Source organism: Miniopterus schreibersii (genome assembly GCF_964146895.1).
Source record: "Miniopterus schreibersii genome assembly, chromosome: 2".
NCBI lineage: Eukaryota > Metazoa > Chordata > Mammalia > Chiroptera > Miniopteridae > Miniopterus > Miniopterus schreibersii.
The window spans coordinates 80,811,570-80,833,618 of NC_138102.1; the positions used below are offsets into that span (position 1 = coordinate 80,811,570).

At 35.7% G+C, this 22,049-nt stretch overlaps 1 protein-coding gene across 7 annotated transcripts in view; it reads right to left on the reverse strand.

Moving 5' to 3' along the window:
- ZC3H13 (zinc finger CCCH-type containing 13) overlaps positions 1-22,049 on the reverse strand; it is an 84,486-nt gene that overhangs the window by 14,878 nt on the left and 47,559 nt on the right. For 4 of the 7 annotated variants that reach the window (XM_081130780.1, XM_081130781.1, XM_081130779.1 and 1 more), the window contains 6 exons: positions 19,769-20,233; positions 10,590-10,781; positions 6,522-6,605; positions 5,624-6,179; positions 2,096-2,199; positions 560-1,759 (listed from right to left, as the gene is read on the reverse strand). In XM_081130780.1, the coding sequence (XP_080986906.1) occupies positions 560-1,759; positions 2,096-2,199; positions 5,624-6,179; positions 6,522-6,605; positions 10,590-10,781; positions 19,769-20,233 (2,601 nt within the window). The remainder of the gene's footprint in view (positions 1-559; positions 1,760-2,095; positions 2,200-5,623; positions 6,180-6,521; positions 6,606-10,589; positions 10,782-19,768; positions 20,234-22,049) is intronic. The other 3 variants (XM_081130783.1, XM_081130784.1, XM_081130782.1) reach the window with 1 other exon arrangement.

Sequence of the window (22,049 nt, forward strand, 5' to 3'; positions counted from 1 at the left end):
AATTTATCTTTTTCTATATTTATTCCCACTATCCAAAGAACTCATTTAAGGAAAAACTGATCTCTCAAAGTGCTAATTAAAATATGTAAAACATGCTTCCTTGTTTATTTCCACTATAACCACAAAATATCTTCAAAGAAATAAGTATATAAAATGATTAAGCATTAACAGAACTGATCACTTCATTATCTGATCTCTTCCTATCCCCCTACTTTATTTTCTATGGTCAAAAGAGAATGAACCGGCAGCTGGAAGAGCAGAAAAGTTAAAATTTTAGGCATCGAAAATGGAGTTGAATACATAAGCCCTTTCACCAAGATATACTATTAAAATCTTGATATTAAGCAGACTGACATCACTGAGTGTACCTTTATTATAATCTTGATATTCATGTGGTAACAGGTAACATTTTGGAGCGATGGTTAAACTTGTATTTTAAGTTCCTTGAAATTTAGAGCAGCGTGTAAAGTAACAAATCTAGCATTTACTTTAAAATTATAATTTGTATAAAATATGCTAACATAGGAAATACCGGCTAGATTATAATTCAATTTATTACCCGAAGAAGTACTTCGACTGGGTTCTCCACGCTTTAATTGATCAATCCTTGATTTTCTCTCTCCTGAGACTTCCAAGCTTTTTGTTTTTTCTCTGTCTCTTGAGCCACTATGCAGTACTCTCTTTCGACCACTTTGGTCATCTCCACTTCGATGGGCTGAATCATTGGACGGGGAACGTAGACGCCCAGATGTATGACTACGATTACTCCGATTACTCCCAAGGCTGCTACTCCTCTTTTGATCCACTGGCTTTCGATGTGATGCCTCTTCTATAGTAACATGAGGTGCCTCTACTTTTTCCGCTCGTGTTTTATGGCATTTTCTATGAGAGTCTTCATTGGTATTGGTGAGGGTGACAGAAGTGGAAATAGTGGTGGCACATGGGCTGAAGGTGCTGAGAGCAGTAGCAGTAGTGGCAAGAGTAGCAGAAGCAGATATAGTAGGAGCTGTAGCCACAGGAGGAGGAGGAGGGGGAAGGGAAGATGGAGAGGGAGTCCTTCCATGAGCAGCAGCTATGGCAGCATGCTCTGGTTCTGTCATCTCCGCACGGTCAGGCACATCTTCATCAGACCAGTCACTAAACGCTGTATCTTCTTTTCTCTGAGGATCTTCTATAGTCAAATCCTTACCACTGGAAATTTCAACCAACTCCTCTTTGGTTGTTATAGGGGGAGTCCGGGGACCTCTTTTCTTCTTACTCTGATGGGCTGCTTCTTCATCAGAAATATCAGAATCACCTCTGGATCTCTTATGTTTTTTTTCAACATTTTTCTTCTTCTGACCTTTTTTTGGTGAAAATACTTGACTATCTTCAGATGCTGTCTCTGTGTTACCCCTCTCTATTGTAACATCATCCTCTTTCTTTTTCTTAATAGGTTTCTTTTGAATTTTTGTTTTTTTCCTGCTTTCATCATGAGCTCCATCAGATGTATCATGGTCTTCAGATGGGTGGTGTCCTATCATGTCTTGTGCGCGAATTCTTGAACTTTCTGTGATTTCTGTGTGGTCTCTCTGCTTATCTACAGAAGAAACTTTCTCTTTGAGCTCTTGCTCTTCATAGCGCCTTGAACTCTCTTTTCTTTCTGGTTTTCGATCTTCCTCTTTCCATCTACCCTGCCTGTCTTCTGGAAAGTGTGAAGGACTGAGAGAATGAGATTCTTGAGGTCGTACAACCTGGCTCAAGAGTCTGTGTCTTTCATCTACACAAACAAATAAAAGTAGTCACACTTTCACTAAGTTAACAAGCTTTCATGTTACATATAAATAATAAACCAATCTTTTATTTTCATTTTAAAACTTGAAAAATGGCAATAATTTTAGTAAATATAAAAATATTGTTTTTCCACAAATAGTAGGAAATGAGAGTGCCATTATGATAAAATGACTGTATTTCTAACACATGCTTTACTCACACAGAAGACATTCAGAGGCAGTAGAATAAGAAAAAATTTAAATCTGAATTCACCACTTCCTACTAATGGTCTCATGGTTACAAATGAATATGAATAAAGAGACATAGAAAATAGACTGCTTACTTTTATCATCTCCACTGTTGTAGTTGTCACTGTCAGGAGAATGTTCTCGTCGGCGCTTAGGTGACTGACGAGGGCTAGGACTCCCCTCATTTCTATAGCGTTTCCTAAATTGGACAAACAAATGTAGTTTATAAAATTCCAGGAGGTATAAAGAGATTTCTTTCCTATGTTTTTTACTATTATTTCTTCACTATACTAGAATATATAATTGTAGGGTAGCAATATTGTCAGAGCCATATCATAAAAAGGGTATTTAGCATCTTTAATAAAATGAAGAATTTCATTTGCTACAACTCACAATTGTGAACTTAAAATACACGGCAACATATCTTCCTTTCTTCATTATACATGTAGAATCACTCAACTGAAAATCACTAGATATAAACACCACAAGGAGGAAAAATACAGCAAAGGAATCAATATATTCATGAACCCTCTACTAAAATTTAATAATTTTACACTTTTATACTTCATGTTGAGAAGCCAAATGAAAAAAATATTGGCTTTAGAGTCAAAAAATGAGTTAAACTTATAGCCATGTTACTTATTATGCAACCTTAGGTATGTTCTTTAAAGTCACTGAATTTTAGCTTTCTCATCTGACAATGGGGGGGAAAACAAGGGTCCATGCCATAAAATTGTAATGAGGAATAAATTAGTTATGTTATAAGCCCAGTGCCAGGCATGTTGTATAAAAATCAGTTTCTTTTCTCTTCTTAGGACTAAAGCACTTGCTTGGTGACAAATTAATAAAATAATTCATATGTTCATTACATTTCTTTCTTTGTTGAACTTTGAGTAGTGATTTATATCTCTGGGGTACTTAAGTTATTCTGGTGTTTTCCTACATGTTCATTAAATTTTGACCACCTATTTTTTATTAAGTTTGTTAATAAATACTATGTTCAAAAATTGAGAAAGATTATAGCACAATTATTTCCTTGATAGCTCATTTTTATAAATGAGCAACCAGGTGGAGAAGGAGGTGGCCTCAGATGCAGTATGATAATTCACAAACCCAAGCTTGTGCAATTCATTATCTGACGTGCCTCCCATCTTCAGGCAGTACACTTTTCCATTCTTTGAATCTATGTTGCCCCAGTGATTTATTATGACAAGAGAATGTTGTGAAAGTAACACTGTGTAAGTTTGGAGTTAGGGCTCAAGAGGCCTTGCAGCTTCTGCCTTTGCCTGCTTGGTATGTTTCTAACATCACGTGTAAAAGCAGAGTTTAGGCTACTGGTGGATAAGAGTTCATGTGAAGGAGAAATGAAATGCCCTAACTAACAGCCAGCAGCAATTGCCAGACACATGAGTGAGGCCATTTGGATTTACTGAGACCCAAGTGAAGAGCCATACTGACTGTAAAAACATGACTGATCCCAAGTGAGACCAGTAGAACTGCTCTGCTGAATCCAGCCAGCCAAAATTGTTAATCCACAGAATCATGAGCAGAAAAATTGTTTTAAACTACAAGAGATAACTGATACACTAGAATAAAGTGAAAATTTAAGACACGCAAAAAGAATTTAATTTCAAAGCAATATCTACAGAAACAAAATTAAAGGAAAATAAATACTATGGCAATTCTGTAAACTTTCTATATATCGGTGGTTAAAAAAAGTGCTAGATAACCTAAACTACTGAGATGACAATACAATTGATGAAGACATCAATATATTAACCTCATATAAGTAATTACTGAGGTCCTTATTAATGCTTGGATTGTCTAGCCACAAAAAAAACCCAGAACACAGAAGAAATTTTTGCCATTAAAAGCAGAGAACAGGAGCATGGAAAAATATTAATCAAAGCATAGGAATGCATATTAGATAAAAAACAGATTTCAGAATTTTAATATTAGAAGAGAGCTAAAGAGTTCAGAGGAGATAAGAGAAATAATATGTATTGTGTGCCTTCATGTGCTAAAGGTAGTATATGAATTTTATGTTACTGTAAGATTTTTTTTTAAAAATGAGGGTGCCCTGGCCAGGCATGGCTCAGCAGTAAGTAAAATATATCTTTATTGATTTCAGAGAGAGGAAAGGAAAGGGAGAAAGGGAGGCAGAAACATCAATGATGAGAGAGTAATTGATTGGCTGCCCCCTACACGCCACCGACTGGGGATCGAGCCCGCAACCCGGGCATGTGCCCTGACCGGGAATCGAACCCCGATCGCCTGGATCCTAGGTTGACGTTCAACTGCTGAGCCATGCCTGGCCAGGCAACATATATTTTAAAAAAATAAAAAATAAAAAATGAGGGTGAACTACAGAAAAATCTTGGCTGCATATTGAAGAGAAGTCAGGACCTAGTGGAAGAGACCTCCACTTCTGTGCTATGTTGTTTGTCCATAACCATAATCCATAATAGTAATGATGAAAAAGTCTAAAGCAGGGAGTCTGTCTTTATCAAGAGGCAAATGGGCTAGAGGTAGAACCAAAGAAATTGAAAATATATAAAATATTTCTACAGTTTGTTTTAGCAAATGTAACCATACTTTTTTCCAAGTTAGTATTTTTTACAAAGCAGTTAACTCTCAACAAGTTTGGTTTTGTGCCTGTAAAACCTCAAAAACAACCAATCAGAGCCCAAAGTTCTCATGGCTGCAGTGATTGGCTTGGCTCCCCTGTCTGCCCTTCAACTAATGAAAGCCCCAATATAGAGAGGTGCTAAGCTGACAGGTATAATTGTGGGGCTGTTTTGAACATCATTTGGAGAAAACCTTTCTGAGACTGGAACTAGTATAGAAGAAAACAGTGGAGGAATGGAGGTATACTATTCCTAACGTTTTATTTTGAGAATGTGGATACATCAGAACAAATGAAAGGTAACTCAAGATTTCCCAGATACTTGAGCAAATAAATTCTTTCTGGTTTAAAAAAAAAGGGGGAGGGGAGGGAGAAAATGCCCTGAGGTATATTTATGAAATTAATAAGAACACATTTTTGTCCCTAATTACCTCTATACTCCACAGCTCAAGAGAGGATACCTCCCTATCTCTCACCTATGCAGTGGTTACAAAAATTCCCTCAGTTCTAAGACACTATGAATGCTTCAGTAGCCTGGAGATAGTGAATCCAGATGTTTAGTACACAAAATTCATGAAGGATTATTAGGAGTAGCATATGTACTATCTCTTGGTAACCAGTCAACTCCATTAACTAATTATAAAGTGGATGTGATGGGATACAAGTTTGATGATTCTATCAGTTTTATGCTGGTTTCCTGTAAAAAACAAGTCTAAAGCAGGCGAATAAGCCAATGTGCTATCAAAAATGTGATTTAAATAAGAATAATTAATTATATCCCCTGGATACAGAAATATAAGAAAGAAAAAACTATTATTTTTTCCAGATGATTCAAAAAATTTTAAACACCAAATTACATAATAAAATTGAAATACAGAAACGTGTGGAGAGAAAAAAAATTAACAAGATATCAGGGGCACACGAAAAGCATTAAACAAAACTTTTTGAATTCTTTACTAAAATGTAACTTAAAAAAGTAATTCACAACCACTCTTACTTTGATTTTCTCTCATCATGTCCATCTCTTAGACTCCTGTCTTCTCGGACATCTTCCCGCTTTTCTCTGCGGTCCTCTCGTCCTTTGTCTTTGTCTTCCCAGTCCCTCTGACGCTCTCGTTCTTTATCCCTTTCTCTTGCTCTTTCTCGTTCCCGCTCTCTCTCTCTCTCCCTCTCCCGCTCTCGCTCTCTCTCCCTCTCCCTTTCTTCTCTCTCTCGCTCCCGTTCTTTTTCCCTATCTCGCTCCCTCTCTCTCTCTCTCTCACGATCATGGTCACGATCTCTTTCTCTTTCACGATCTCTCTCTTTTTCTCTTTCCCTTTCCCTCTCCCGTTCCCTAGCCCGCTCTCTTTCTAGTTCTCTTTCCTTTTCTCTTTCGCGATCCCGCTCCCGCTCCCGTTCCCGCTCTCTGTCTCGTTCTCGTTCCCGATCTCTTTCTCTAGCCCTTTCATCTCTTCTATCATCCACTCTGTCTACTCTTCGTTCCTCTCTTCTTTCATCACGCTCAAGCTCGTCATTCCTTCCCTGATGTCGAATTGGTGAGCTTGGTCTTTGATCTACAATGAAAATCAAGTTTTGTCAGTGATTAATTTGACAGATATCCTATTAGTAAGACAGTATGGCAAATCTTAAATTTTATGTGTATAGGTCACAGTGGCAATAAATGTCAGGTACCATCATTACTTTTAATTTAATCATTCAAATAATCACCCCTAGATGTTTAAAAATATTTTTTCTTAAAGGTAATTTTCAGTTGCCCTCTAACTAACATGTTTTCTGCTTCCCATCAATCTCCCACCCACCTCCCGCTGATCCGCCTTTGATCTTTCTCTGCATGCTCCCTACCCTACCTCCAGCCCGCTGCTCCAACCCCACTTTCTGCCATCTCTACCCTTCACCTCTGATCTTCTCTGTCCCCCCAGCAGGACCTGAGAACACTGGTGGCAAAGGATAGGGGCAGCAGGAGGTGTAGAACATAGGAGCTGAAGGAAAAAAAAAATTTCCCTCGTAAGTCACACCTCTAATTTCAGGCAAAAATATATACACATAAAAGTGCAGCTATTATGTGAGGAAAATATAGAACAAAACAAATATTTGTTGCTGCAATATCAGTTTATCATAAACTAAAATATTAAGGGTACTGATGCTTAGCAATCTTAATCAAGTGTAAAAAGTGTTTCATATTAGTGATATATTTACAATAACTACTAATAAATTAAAAGTTTTATTTAATCATATAACTGATTACTCAAATGCAGAGCTGTTTTCTTAAGATATGAATTGATAATCATGTGTGTGTGTGTGTGTACATATATATATATTTCAATACAAGAATCATATAAACACAGAGAAAATTAATGCATAATGCCCAAATGCCCAGTTGAGCAGGAAATTAGTCTGGGATAAAAAAAATGGCATGCACTCTTAAATGGAGATAGCCATTTTTGAAAGTAGTTCACTGTGGTAGGATCTAGGTTACTGTGATGCTTCTACTTTCATATTACGTAATAATATTTATGGGTTAATTATGAAGGTCATAATTAATATGGCCAACAGATTTGCAAGTGGCATATCTAACATCAACTTGTTAAGCAGAATAATTTTAGGATATTTCTAGGGAAAGTTTCAATGAAGTAATTTGAATTTCCTGTCTTACCACAGGAGAAAGACAAGAATTATCCATATTTACTCAATAGAAGTTATAGATTGATACAAAAGTTCATAAAATTTTAAAGCTAAAACAAAACAAAATCTTGTCCTGCCCCTTCCTCCTTTTCTTCTTAAAAACACAGAAATTATGGTCCATAAGTTTGTTTGTCAAAGTCAGAGAGATAGTAAACACATTAGGAAAGTAAAACTAGACGTCGGTTCTCTTAAATCCTTTTTTAACTTTTGCTGAAACCATTTAAAATGGTTTTATTGTACTACACTTTTGATTCCCAGAATGCTATATGATTGTATGAATTCCTGGTTTGAGGGTCATACTAATGTCACAATGATTACAAAATGTTGAAACAAATTCAATACTGCAACTTACAGTAATAAGGGACTACACTATTTTACCCAGACACTCTATTTTGACATATAAAGTCTATTTTCCCAACCAAAATGTTCCTTACTCCAGAGAAAATGGAAAAAATACAAGAACACTACTTTAATGTCTAAACTATCTTCTCTATCTTCTCCCCAAATGTGTTCTTTGAAGATCTGCTTCTTGTCATATATGTCCTTTATCTTAATGAGTGACACACCCATTCATAAAAGCTAGAAATCTCTGAACCTCATCATATTCAAGTATCATCAATTTCACTCTCAAAATAGTTCTTCTATTTCCTCTCTCCATCCCTAATAGTTAATATTATTAACCCAGACTTTAATAAGCTCTTCTTAGATGTCTATGTCATACTGTAATTGGTTGGTATTCTTGGTCTTCAGTCTTTCCCCAGACTTTCTTATAGTTTTTTTTGATGAAAACTCTGTTCTCTTAGCTGCTTAAAAGCAGTTATCTTATAAGTAGTGAAAAGGCAATTAAATCCAAAAATTTTAGCCTGATTTATAGGCCTGACAACCTGGCCTATCACCTCTCATCAATCCTTTTTCCTAGCTTCTTTCCTTTTCTACCAAATACAGCATACCTCTACCCCAACCTCATACTTCTTTACTACTTCAAAACATATGTTTCTTTTAGTCTTGTATGTTTGTAAATGCTACACTCTCTCCTGGCAAAATGCTTCTTCCATCATTCCTTTTGGCAAACTCTTACTATCTTTCAGACCCTAATTCAGATGTCCCTTATTTAGGAAGCTTTCTTAGATTTTCTCAGAATTCTGTTTGCTCCTTTGTCTTCTCATAGAACTTTAGTAAAGTTGATCACATGTCAATTGTGTATTTGTACCTTAATTAACCTGTGAACAACTACAGGGAAGATTTAAATTCCTGAGCACAGAACAAAGTGCCTGGGCACATTTCTAACTTCAACTTGCCTTAATCTCCCTACAGTCACCATACCCTAGCCATACTGGTCTTCTTTCAAACACTAGGACATATTAAGCTTTCCCATCTCAGGAAATTGGCATCTACTGTTTCCTTTGCACGGAATGTTTTTACCCTCAATCTGTGCAATGCTAACTTATCTTGAATTTATGCCTCTGCATAAATATCATTTCCTCAGAAATTTTAAAAACACTTTTAAAAAGGTCCCTCTCTTACCCTTTACTTCTTTTTGGGTCCCTTGTTTGTGACAGCACTGAATCAGTGCTTTATTTTGGGAGTGGGTGGGGGTATCTTCACTTCTATTAAGTTCTACAAACACAAGTGCTATTGTACGCCAAGAACCTAGCAAAGTGCATGGGGACTCAGTAAACATTTGTAGAATATCATTAACCTCAAAAATATATTTTTATCTCAGTCATACAAATGATATTTGCTGAAGTAGTTATAGTAAAGTAAAACAGAAAAAGAACAGGACTTGCAGACAGAAGACCTACGTTTGAATTCCAGCTCTGGAACTTACTTCTCTGTAACACTGGAAAAATCACTACCCTTCTCTTGGCCCAAATCTCCTAAATTATAAAACATGAATTTCATACCTATACTCACAAGGATATTGTAAAAATAAAAGAATTTTAAGGTTTTTTTAAGTATACATATTCTCTGACTTAATATTGTAAAGAATATTAAGTCAGAAAATATATATAAAGCAACTATCAAAGTTCTTGGTAACTTAATGCATGTGAGGTTGAATGAAATATAAAACTGAAAGTGCTACTACTGAATTCAGGCATGACATGAGAAGAACCTGAGCAAGGATATAAAACTAGAAAAAAAAGGAAAGAAAAAAAAGATATAAAAAAAGCATTACCAGGACACGGTGTTAAAGAGAGTGAAGAGAGGTAAATCAGTGTTAGGAAAGAAATAATTTCATATATGAACACAGAACATATAAATCTAGCCTCATCTGTAACTAAAGAAATCATACATATCTTTTAACCCAAATATCAGGCTTATCTTAACAAACTCAACCCAACTAGCTCTGATCTCATCTATGTCTCTCATCATATCTACACTCCCCCAAAGTACATTATGTCTTAGAGACTTCATTCATTCTCCTCTCAGTACTTTCCATATTAATATACAGTATTACCCCTTTGATTCAGCAAACTCTGAAGCATCAATATGTAATTCCCTACTCCATCAAGTTTTGTACTATATTAATCTCAGCATTATAGCAAACCTTACTATAGTAACCAGTCAAGGTTAGTAAGACCTTCATAAAATCTTAAATGTATAAGGCCCTAATAGGTACAGGCAATAAAAGCTTGTTAATGAAAGTACTTATCACCCTTCTTAAATGCCTTCTAGTAATCTTGCTTCAAAATTTATTTAAGAGATCATTTAATAGAGTAACAGAAAATGATATACAAGAATCTAAAATTAGCTAAAGCAAGCATTACATATGCTCAGGAAGGAACATGTTTCTCCAGGAAACCCCAGGCCTGTAATTTTTATTTTTTTCTTGTTCCTCTTTGGCAGTATTTACAAAATTGTTTACCACTGCTAGTGAGTGAGTGGCCAGGATATTCAGATGAGAAAGTTTAAGTATCTCCTGAATCAGAAATGCCTGGAATGGTATCACAAACCTACATTTTTAAAAAAGGGTTGTGAGCTACTTGGTTAAGGTGAGAAACATCCAACAGTGCACCTCAGTTCTTGCAGTATGCAAGTGCCTATTACCTCAGTACCTATTCTGCTGTCAAATAGGTAATGGTAGCTAGCTATTTACATACTCTCCCCTAAACTGAGTAAACAAGAAAGACTGTATAAGTAAATATAATAGCTTCAAATACGTCAACAAGCAAAAGTCTTAAAAGACAGCTTACGTTAAAAAGTAAACTGAAACTGTTTTTTAAAAAAATAATTCTCCCAATCAATGTTGTCACTATTTAATAATAATCCATTTGACAAACCTCTCTCTCTGTTGTCACGACGGTCTCTCTCTCCATGTCTTCTCTCAAAGGAAGAATCCCTTGTTTGATCTCTATTGTCTCTTTCAGGATACCTGTCTCTTTCAGGATAGCTACTTCGAGTTTCCCAGCTTTCATGATAGTTGCTACTACTACTGTGACTATCAATTTGAGAAGCTCTTGTGCCTCGGCTTCCTAAAAAAGTAAAAAAGATATTCACACAAATGTTTACATGCTTACTTTATTCAACAAGTTTCATCAGTCAAAATCTTTCCTACCAAAAAAAACATACAGATAAAGGTGTTTTCCCCCTTTAATTCAAAAGTGTACTAACCATTGTTGAAAAGAATATTAACTGTTAGAACAGAACACCTAAGTTTATCTAATGATTGACTTGGGTAAACAAAATCTCAGCTTCATCTATAAAAACATCATATAATGGAATTATAAAGCAAGACACATTTCAATTAACCCAAAACACAACCAAATAAAATATAAAAACTATTGACTCATATCTCAGGATAATCATGAAATAGTAAAAAATATGGATATATTATTGCTTTGATTATAGTTTATAGTGAAACATCCTAATACAGAATCAAGGCATTTTGTGGACGTTAAGTGGTACCTAAAAATTTACATTAAAAAATGTAGGAAATGAATGGTCATAGTATCCTTATTTGTAATACCCAAAACTGGAAAGGATTCAAATGGCTTTCAATGGTGAATGGTTAAACAAACTGTGGTACATCCAGACCATGGAGTACTGTTACACGAACAAACTATTGATACATGACCCTCAAGGAAATTATACTGAATGAAAAAGCCCATTTCAACAGGATACATACAGCATGATTCCATTTATGTAACATTTGTGAAATAACAATTATAAGAGAGGACATATTAGTGGTTACTAGGGGTTAGGGACAGGGGAGGGGATTTAGGCTGTGGCTATAAAGGGGTAACACAAGGAGTCTTGTAATGGCAGAGTTCAGTATCTTGATTGTGGTGATGGTAATGCAAGGCTACACAGCCACTAGGGAAAACAGTATAGAGGTTTCTAAAAAATTAAAAATAGAATTATCATATGATCCAGCAATCCCACTGCTGGATATACATCCATAGGAACTGAAATCAGGATCTGGAAGGAGATATCTGCATTCTCATGTTCATTACAGCATTATTCACAATAGCCAAGAAATGGAAGCAACCTAAAGAAAATGTAGTATATACATATAATGGAATATTATTCATTAATAAGAAGGAAATCCTGCCTTTGGTGACAACATGAATGAACCCGGTAGACATTATTACTAATGTCCAGGTAAGATAAGCCAGACACAGAAGGACAAATGCCACATTATACTACAGAATGGTGGTTGCCCAGGGCTGGAGGAAGAGGGAAATAGGGAGGTATTAGTAAAGGGTACAAAGTTTCAGTTATATAAGATGAATAAGTCCTAGATACCTACTGTATAGTATAGTGCCTAAAGTTAGTAATAATGTATCAGAAACTAAAAAATTTGGTAAGAGGGTAGATCTTATGTTAAGTATTCTAAGTACACACATACACAAATAATAAAAAATAAAGAGCAGGATGAAATATTTTTGCAGGGATAGATTATGTTTACGGCACAGATTATGGTGTATACTTATTTCCAAGCTCATCAAATTGTATACATTAAATGTGTATAGCTTTTTGTATATCAATCATACTCCAATAAAGTGGTTTTTAAAAAAAAGTCCACAGAGACACACACACACACACCCCTTATACATAACAGGCTTTGAGCACTGAAAGAATTATAGCATTTTAATAATAAAAATATTTGTAAAGAATATTTTAATAATTAAAGATCAGAAATAAATTTGAAACATTTTTTAAAAGGCTACATAAGACATCTAGGAATGAACAGGTTAAATGTTGGATAGTGCTAAGAGAAAATAAGTAAAAAAAGACATATCTAAGGATATGACCCAGAGAAAGACAGATAAAAATATGAAAAATTTGTGAGTTAAGAATCAAAAAAGATACAATGAAAGATTCAAAATATGTCTAACTATATACAGTTTAAAGTCATTTAAAACAAAAAGATACAGAAAGCTTGAAAGGATTAAAAAAGACATACCAAATAAATATTAACCAAAAGAAATCTGTCGAGTGACGTCAGAGGAATGGCAGTGTGAGGTAACCCTGGTCCATCCCACTAAAGTTACAATTTGGACAGCTATAATTCAACAAAGGATTCCCTGCTCAACACACAAATACATCTGAAAGATCCATGTACTGAAACATCTGAAAGTGGGCAAGTAGGTGAGAGTGGGGGGGAAAGGGAAGGGAGAGGACTGGAGACACATGCCAAGGACACAGCCAGGAGCTCACTGTGGGTATTGGGAGAGAAGGGAAATCAGGTGGCTGCTTGTACTCCCTACAGCCCAGAGGAGCAGAGACACAATGAGGTGAGCATTCTTAACAGAGTGGTTGGCACAAGCTGTGGCTGTGGTTGTCAGGCGGCTGCCACTACCAGGCAGAAAAACAAAGCCAAGAAGCCTGGCTGCCTCTCCTCACTCTAGCAGAGTTAGCCTCCTCAAACCCCCCTTCCAGAGCTAGCAGTGGGCCCCAGAAGAAGCTGTAGCAGTGAGTGTCAGACTACAGAGAACATTATCTACAACCCTGAGAACTGGAAAGACACATGCATTTTTCCTTGAGTGGCAGGTGCACACTATGGCTAATCCCAGTGGCAGGGGTGGAGATAGAGAGGTGAGGAAGCTGAGGTCTGGCAGTCGCCGTAACTGGGAGGAGAACAAACCCACAAAACCACCAATTGGCATCCCCCAGCTCTGCCCACCACCACCCATGGTGGCTGGACTGCTGTCAGTGTCTGGTTGCAGGGACAGCACTGGGACTTCACCAGCTTTGAAGCCCATCACTACGACATTCCCTCACAGGGATCATGCCCTGAGACTGAGGGGACCACGTCACCTCAGAGGAGATGCTCACCTCCCCAGGTAATACAGGGCACTTTCTACCACACCAGAGAGATCAAAGAAGCCAGAGTAGTGCAAGAGAAACTAAAGAATTTGTGCTTCAGCACCACCTATTGGAAAACTAAAGAAGGATTTCTTATTAACCTAGTAGAGGAGTGCCACTATTTAAAAAAAAAAAAAAAAAGATTTCATTCCCATAGATACCTAACAGAGAAGTATCCATCAAATATCATGAATAACCAAAGTAACAAAACAGTTCAAAACGAAAATAAAAAATCTCCAGAAAATAAACTTAAAGACATAGAAATGTGTGATTTAAATGACACAGAATTCAAGACTGTAGTTCTGAAAAAACTCAATGAGATACAAGAAAACACAGGCCGTTTAATAAATTCAGAAATAAAACCAATGAACAAAATGAGTATTTTACCAAAGAGATTAAAACTTTAAAAAAGAACCAAACAGAAATCCTGGAGATGAAGAACTCAATAAACTAAATGAAGACTGAATTAGCAAGCTTAGGAAACAGAGCTGAACAGATGGAGGGAAGAGTTAGCGATATCAAGATTGAAATCAAGAAGTGACAAATATGAAAAAAGAGAAAGACTTTGAGAGTAAAAAAAAAAAAATGAAAAAACTCTATAAGAACTATCTGACTTCTTCAGAAAGAGCAATATAAGAATAAGGTATAGTGGAGGGAGAAGGGAATAGAGAGGCAATTCAAGCTAATAGTTGAAGAGAACTTTCCCAAACCTATGGGAAAGGCTACATCCTTGAATCCAAGAAGCAAACAGAACACCTAATTATCCCAATCCAAAAAGGCCTTCTTCTAGGCACATTATATTAAAACTGTCAAAAATTAATGACAAAGTAAGAATACTGAAGGCATCCAGAAAAAAGAAGTCAGTAACCTATAAAGGAAATCCCATTAGATTATCATCAAGTTTTTCAGCAGAAACCCTACAAGCTAGGAGAGAGTGGAATCAAATATTCAAACAATTGAAAGACAGAAATAACCAGCCAAGAATAACATATCTAGCAAAGCTATACTTTTGGTATGAAGGAGAATTAAAGACTTTTACATACATATAGAAACGGAGGGAATTTACCACCACAAGACCTCCACTACAGAAAATACTGAAGGGGCTTAATCTACCTGAAATAAAAAGACAGAATACAAAACTTTGAGTAAGATAACAGACAGACAAAAGCAAGATATTGCCACCCATTTTCAGAATAGGGTATTATACACTTAAATATAACATAAAGGTTAAAGGAGGTAAAAGCATTAAAAAAGAGAGAACAATAGCTGCTGTCATTCAGAGATGAACTCACAGTTTAAATGGATAACTTGTGACACAAAAAAACATAAAAGGGGAGAGGGTAAAGATCTGAATTTGCAAAGGGGAACAAAGGATGCATTCAATAGAAAAGTACTTATATATATGAAGATTTCTTTTGCATAACCCTAATGATAACTAGAAAAAAAAATCTAGAACTGAGGCACATAACATAAAAAAGAAGAAACAGAGGGAAAAAATAATAGAATACCACCAAACTAAAACAACAGACAGTAACACAAGGGAAAAGAAACAATGAAAACAAAAGATAAAATGGTTATAAGAAATCCTCAGATATCAATAATCAGCCTAGATGAAAATAAATTGAATTCACCAATAAAAAGGCTAGAAAACAAAAGATAAAATGGCTATAACCAATCCTCATATATCGATAATCACCTAAATAAAAATAGACTGAATTCACCAGTAAAAAGACAGAGTAGCAGGTTGGCTGAAAAAACAAAAGCCAACCACATGCTGCCTTCAGGAGACACATTTCAGCTGCAAGGACAAAAATAAACTCAAAACTGAAAGAATGGAAAATGATTCTCCAAGCAAATGGCACCTAGAGAAAGAGGGTATAGCCATTCTTATATCTGACAAAATAGATTTCAAGATAAAAACAGTAACAAGAGACATATTATAATGATAAAGGGGACACTGCATCAAGACACAATACTTCTCAATATATATGTACCCAATCAGGGAGCACCAAAAAATATAAAGCAATAACAGAACTAAAAGAAAAAAACTGACAAAAATACAATTATAGTAGGGAACGCAAATACCTCATTGACAGCTATGGATATTCAAATAGAAAATCAATGAGGAAATTTAGGCCTTAAATGACACATTAAACCAAGTGGACATAACTGACATTTCAGAGCCTTTCATCTAAGGACATCATATTATGCATTCTTCTCTACTGCACATGGAACATTCTCAAGGATAGACCATATGATGGAATAAAAAACTAGCCTCAACAAAATTTAAGAAGACTGAAATCATACCAAGCATATATTCTGTGACCTCAATGCTCTGAAACTGGAAATCAACTGCAAAAGGAAAGTAAAACCACAAATATGTGGAGATTAAATAACATTCTACTAAACAATGACTGGGTCAAAGAAGAAATAAAAGAAGAGATCAAAGACACAGAGAAAAATTTGAATAACATGAGATATCACAACTTTTGGGATGCAAAATCAGTATTAAGAGAGAAGTTTATATCATTAAAGTTTTATTTCAAGAAATAAGGACATCAGAGGAATGGTGGCATGAGAGACCCCCTTGGCCTCTCCCCCTGAAATTTCAAAAAGTTAACCAACTACAATTTAACAAAGAATTCCCTACTCAACACAGAGGCATGCCTGTGAGACCTGTGCATTGAAACATCTAAAGGTGGGTAACTGAATAAGCGAGGAGAGAAGGGAAGAAAGCTCATGGCAGTGAGATGCAGCGTTGCAGCTGGGAGCTTGCAGCTCAGCGGGAGAGGGGAAAAAGCTGGTGGTAGCGGGTATTTCCTTTGGCCGGGAGGAACAAAGAGCTGCGGGGGGAGGGGGGGGTTTGGACAGTCCAGCAGCACGAGTGGAGAGAACAGTGACTGAGACAGCAGATGGCTGACAGACTGCAGGGGTCTGCCACACAGATATCCACAGTCAGACGTGCGTGTGTGATTCTGACGAATGTACCACAGAGCCCTGCTGCCCTTTGGACTCTCAAAACTCGCCTCCCATCGCCCTTCGTGTTGGGTAAAGAAACATTTTATTTGTAAACCAAGAGCTTGCAATGGAACCGCTGTTTCCATCTGTGACTGATTCCCGGGTTTGGTGCTTATGGACCTCCCATGGAGGTCTGGGATGCCATTACCGTGAGGGCAAAATAAACCCCACCTGCAAGCAGTGCCCCAGTACTGTCTTAGGGAAGCCTTGGAGGTTAAGTCTGGAAGATCACAGAGGTAAAAAAAATAAAAATAAAAAAAATAAAAAATAAAAAAAAATAAAAAAATAAAATAATAAAATAAAAATCTTACAATTCAGTGCCATCTAGCGGAAAAGGGTAGAAAGTCCTCTAGAGAGTGCGCTGCTATAGAAGGAATATTTGTGCCTAGACTAACAAGACTAGCAAATACCATGAATAATCATGGTAACTAGGACGTTCAGAAGGAAAATGAAAAACCCCCAGAAAGCAAGCTGGAACACAAGGAAATATGTGATGTAAATGACAGAGATTTCAAGATTGCAGTTCTGAAAATACTCAATGAGATGAGAGAAAATACAGACAGGCAATTCAGTGCACTCAGAAAACAAATCAATGAACAAAACAAGTACATTACCAAAGAGACTGAAACATTAAAAAAGAACCAATCAGAAATCCTGGAAATGAAGCATGCAATTAAGGAGAGCAGGAATGAGCTACTGAACATAGGAAAAAGAGCCAACTATGCCCAATCAGTGTGACTCAGCAGTAGAGCACCAACATATGATCCAGGAGATCGTGGTTTGATTCTTGGTCTGGGCACATGCCCGGGGTGGACTCGATCCCCAGTGGGGGGTGTGTGTGTGCAGGAGGCAGCCGATCAATGACTCTCATCATTGATGTTTCTCTCTCTCCCCACCTCCCTTCCTCTCTCTGAAATTGATACATTTAAAAATATAAATAAATAGAAAATAAAAATGGAAAGCATGACTGAAAATTTAAAATCTTATTTCTATATAACTCATAAGCCAAAGAAGAAATTATATTAAAACTTAAAATGTAACTTACTACACTGCTTCAAGAAAAAACAGAAATCTATAATTACTATAATAATCTAAATCTTTAACTCTTAGAGAATGTCAATTAGTAGTAAAGGCTCTAAGCAGTTGAAAAATAGGAAACAAGGCTTAATAATAGAGAAATGTTATCAAACTGTCAAAGAACAGATAACTAATCATCTACAAATTGTGCCAGAGAAGAGAAAGAAGCAACACTTTCCAACACATTTTATAGGACCAGTATAACTCTGATCCCTAAACCAAAGAAGGAAAATATAATAAAATAAACTATGCAGTAAGTGGTATTATAGAACTGGTTCACACTGGCTCCAAAGAGCCAACTGTGCATATCTCTTCCCAACTCCACATTGAGTGACATGGTAGTAGATGGAAATCTGCTATGACAGGAGTATTTATACCATGTTATTGGTAAAAGCTACAAGTGAAGACTTTTTCCTAAAGAGTTCGTTGTTAAATATTTACCATAATACCACTAATGTTATGCCAATCTCAATTAAAAACATGGATGTTTAAGTGAAAATTAAATTTTAACAATCCTATTCTAGAACTTTAAAAAAAAAAGCCATTTATCTTAGTAATTCAAGGATAGTTCTAAATTTAAAAATTAACATGTAACAAAGCAAAAGAGACAAACTATATGATCTTCTCAAGATACAGAAAAATCAGTATACATAAAAGATGTTAGCTAAATTGGGAAAATTAGGAGACATCCTTAAAACAATAAAAAACACCTGCTAAAAAAAATCTATAAACACCATGCTTAGTGGTGAAATGCCAGTCTTTAAAATACGAAACGAAGCAAAGAAGCCCATTATACCACTTATATTCACACCTACAGGATATCAATAGTAAGTAAATAAAAATCAGAAAAGAAGAGCCAAATCTGTCTGTTCCCAGACATAGATGTTTAAGATAATCTAATTAGCTCTACAAAGAAAATAAAGCAACATCACAATACAAGACTAACATACAAATATCAATGACCATTTCTATATACCTACAATAAGCGTAAGAAAATGAAATGTTTTAAAAGATATCACTTAGTGACACCTGTACATAGTTATTCACTTATGCACTGGTTCATAAACAAAAAAGATTGGAACACCTAACCATCAATGTAGAATTTATTACTTTTATGGAATATCCTACAATAAACACTATGCACCAGAAAAAGGAGGTGTCTGTTTACCAAACTGAATAATATGGAATGATTTCCAAGATAGTTTTTAACTGAAAACAGCAGGGTATATAGAACAGTATATAGTTGGGATTGATTTTTTGTTTTGTTTTTTTTGAATAAAAGGGTGGCTTTTTTACATTTAAAAAATGTAAATGAAAAAGCAAAGAGCCAAGAAAAGCCAAGACAATTATGAAGGAGAAGGTGAGGGGCCTTCAGCTTAATGTGAAGCTGTGATACTGACCAAGAGAGACCAACAGACCAATGAAAAGAATAAGTGATCAGACTGTGCAGCAGTGTTTTGGGGAAGTGGAGAAAGGAAGGTGGAGGGAGGAAAAGCTAATTCAGTCCAAGCAGTTTGGAGATAGTCAAATACATAGGTAGTTATTAGGTATGACAAATGCTTTTTTAGGGGAAGATTAAAAAAAAAAAAATGGCTCAAGATCCTGATATGTGATGATCTGAGGTGGTTTGAAGCAAGTACACATACTGAATACATAAATTAGTCATTTCTGAAACCATCAATTTTGAAAGCCTATCATTTAAATCCCACTTTAATGATCATTTTGAAATTACATATATATATGTAAATTATTAGAAATTATTTCCTTTTGACTCTTTTTTTTCCTCCTGAGAGCAATTTTCTTAGTGTTTCACATTAATCAAGATTTTAGGCATGATATAATTCAAACTAGGGGTCTAGGTCAGGCCCAACTTATCTTTTGCTACTTTAGCTCACAATTCCTATTCAGAATTCAAACTCAATTAATTGAAAATTACTTTGACAAAATAATGACAATAGATGTAGAAATAATTTATTTAGAAAAGAAATCTTAGGAGATTTAATAACTTCTATATAAACATACAAGATACAGTTAACTGACAAGTCAAAAATCTTACCTTTTTCTGGTAACTCTGGACCTCTCCCCCTACTTCTGCCCATCCGGTCATTCCTAATTTCACTTCGAGACTCACTTCTGGAATCATTCCTTAATTCAGTACGAGAACTTTCTTCTCTCAAATGGTTTCTGCCATAACTTCGGGATTCTTCCTGATATGTATCTTCCTTTCGATGAGCATCTCGACTGTCACGGTCCCTGTAGTCATGGGTATCACGAGCAGACCGAGAATCTCTGGGATCACGGCTCTCCTTGTTATCTCTGTTATAATCTCTCATCTCCCTGGAGTCCCGAATGTCTCTGGAGTCTCTTAGTTCCCTTCGGTCTCTAGTATCTCTGGTATCTCTTCGATCCCGGACATCTCGAGGTTCTCTGTCTTCTCTGTGGTCTCTAGAAGAGCTCTGATCCTGTTCATACTCTCGTTCTTCCCTTGTGTCCTTTGATCTATCCCTTTTGCCTCTAGTCTCTGTAATGCAATTTTGGAAATTAAAAAAACCAATATATTTAATATGGAGCTTTAAAAATTTTATTACAATGGTTATTTATGTTCTTTGCAGAAAATAAAAGGAGACAATATGGTCAAATAAGAAAACCAAATCTATCCAAAAGCTAAAATTCCAAAGGTAATTTTTACTAATGCTTAGAGAATTGTTTTTATTGAATAAACTCTAAATGAGATCTTCCACTGCCCCAATTTATCCATACTTATATCTTAAATAGTTGAAACAAATAAATTGATCTCATATCATTGATGGCTTACTTTTTAGAAATAACTGTGAGATGCAGAGGCACACAGTGACTTTTATCATCTCTATCAAATATTAGGCCAGACTAGATCACACATGAGGCCCTCAAATGGAGTTAAGCACTTTAGAGTGAGTGGCCTACAGTTAGTAAACTGGCTGGCAAAGAGATACTGTTATTTTCTTTTCTTGAGTTATTTAATGGAATCACACTACTGTCTCTCAAGCTTTCTCTACTTAAAGCATTTTGTAAGATTTCACAGAAAAATAAAGTGATTTTAGTTATTAAAAAGTTAGAACAAATCTTACTATTTAATCCAAACTTGCAATTGTATAAAGAAAGAAATAGAGATCCAGAACTTAAATGGCTTAGTTAAAACCCCATATCTCATGGGAATTTGCAGATTAGAAACTCTTCTTTAAATATGTCTAGAACAGACACAGATTGATTACAGTATAAATCTGATATGAAGTGAAAGAATTAACAAGAGAATGTCAAAGAACAAACACTGCCTTTTTTTAAAAAAAATCAGTCCTTCACAAGTTGCTCCTACACTTTGGTACTGACTCAAGATCTGAGGCTGTTTTAGACTCTGGAGCAGTTTTATGCCTAGGACATTATACGTTTATCTCCTTTTCACTTTGTCTCTAGTGGCTAGGTCCACAGGTTTTTTCAAGCACCCAAGCACTTAGTATCCACAAATCCTCTAGATTCTCCCATCAATAACTTATCTGCCCTGCCAATTACTTTGTCCATATGCCTATATCCAAAATGCTATTTAAGGCAGAAGCACTAGGCAAAGATTTGATGTCTCCATCCCTTCTTATAAACATCTATTACTTCTAGTCCTCCTCCAATAACAACTGTGCCTAAAAATGTTCACTTAATATTTTTTTTCATGATGCTCCCATCCGTCTTTACAAATACATCTAATTACAATGTTTTGTTCTTTATCTCCCTCCCCTGTCTTCTACTAAAATTATTCTTATTTCAGAAAATGACATCTAAATAGAGAGAAACAAACATCTGCTATATCTCTTGTATGGAAGGTTAAAGAAATGTTCTCCTTACAAAGAACCTAAACACATATGGATTCTTCCTGTAACATAAGCCACTCTTACCATAAAAAACCAATCCTAAAAACACCCAACTGCATACTATTCCTCTTCATTAGTGGGTTTATTAATTATGTTTTGAAATAATAAAGAGTTTTCATTCAGTAAGTAGTCATTAAAGAAATACTATATTTCTGATCAATTCTAGTTGTTAAATATCTTATTAAGATGAAAAGATAGGCATAAAATAATTTTCCCATCTTATCAATGTTCCATAAATACTGATGTGCTGATCTTGTTCCAAAATCATGTAAACAGGGATAATCCTATAAAATAGGTACTCTCTCCAGTCTCTACCTACGCACCCATCATTTTCTTGAATAAAAACACTTGATTATTGCTTGCACTGTTGCTAGGAAGATAATAACTAAATGTAACATGTTTCATGGGAGACTGCTATATTATACTCATAGACATCCTTTT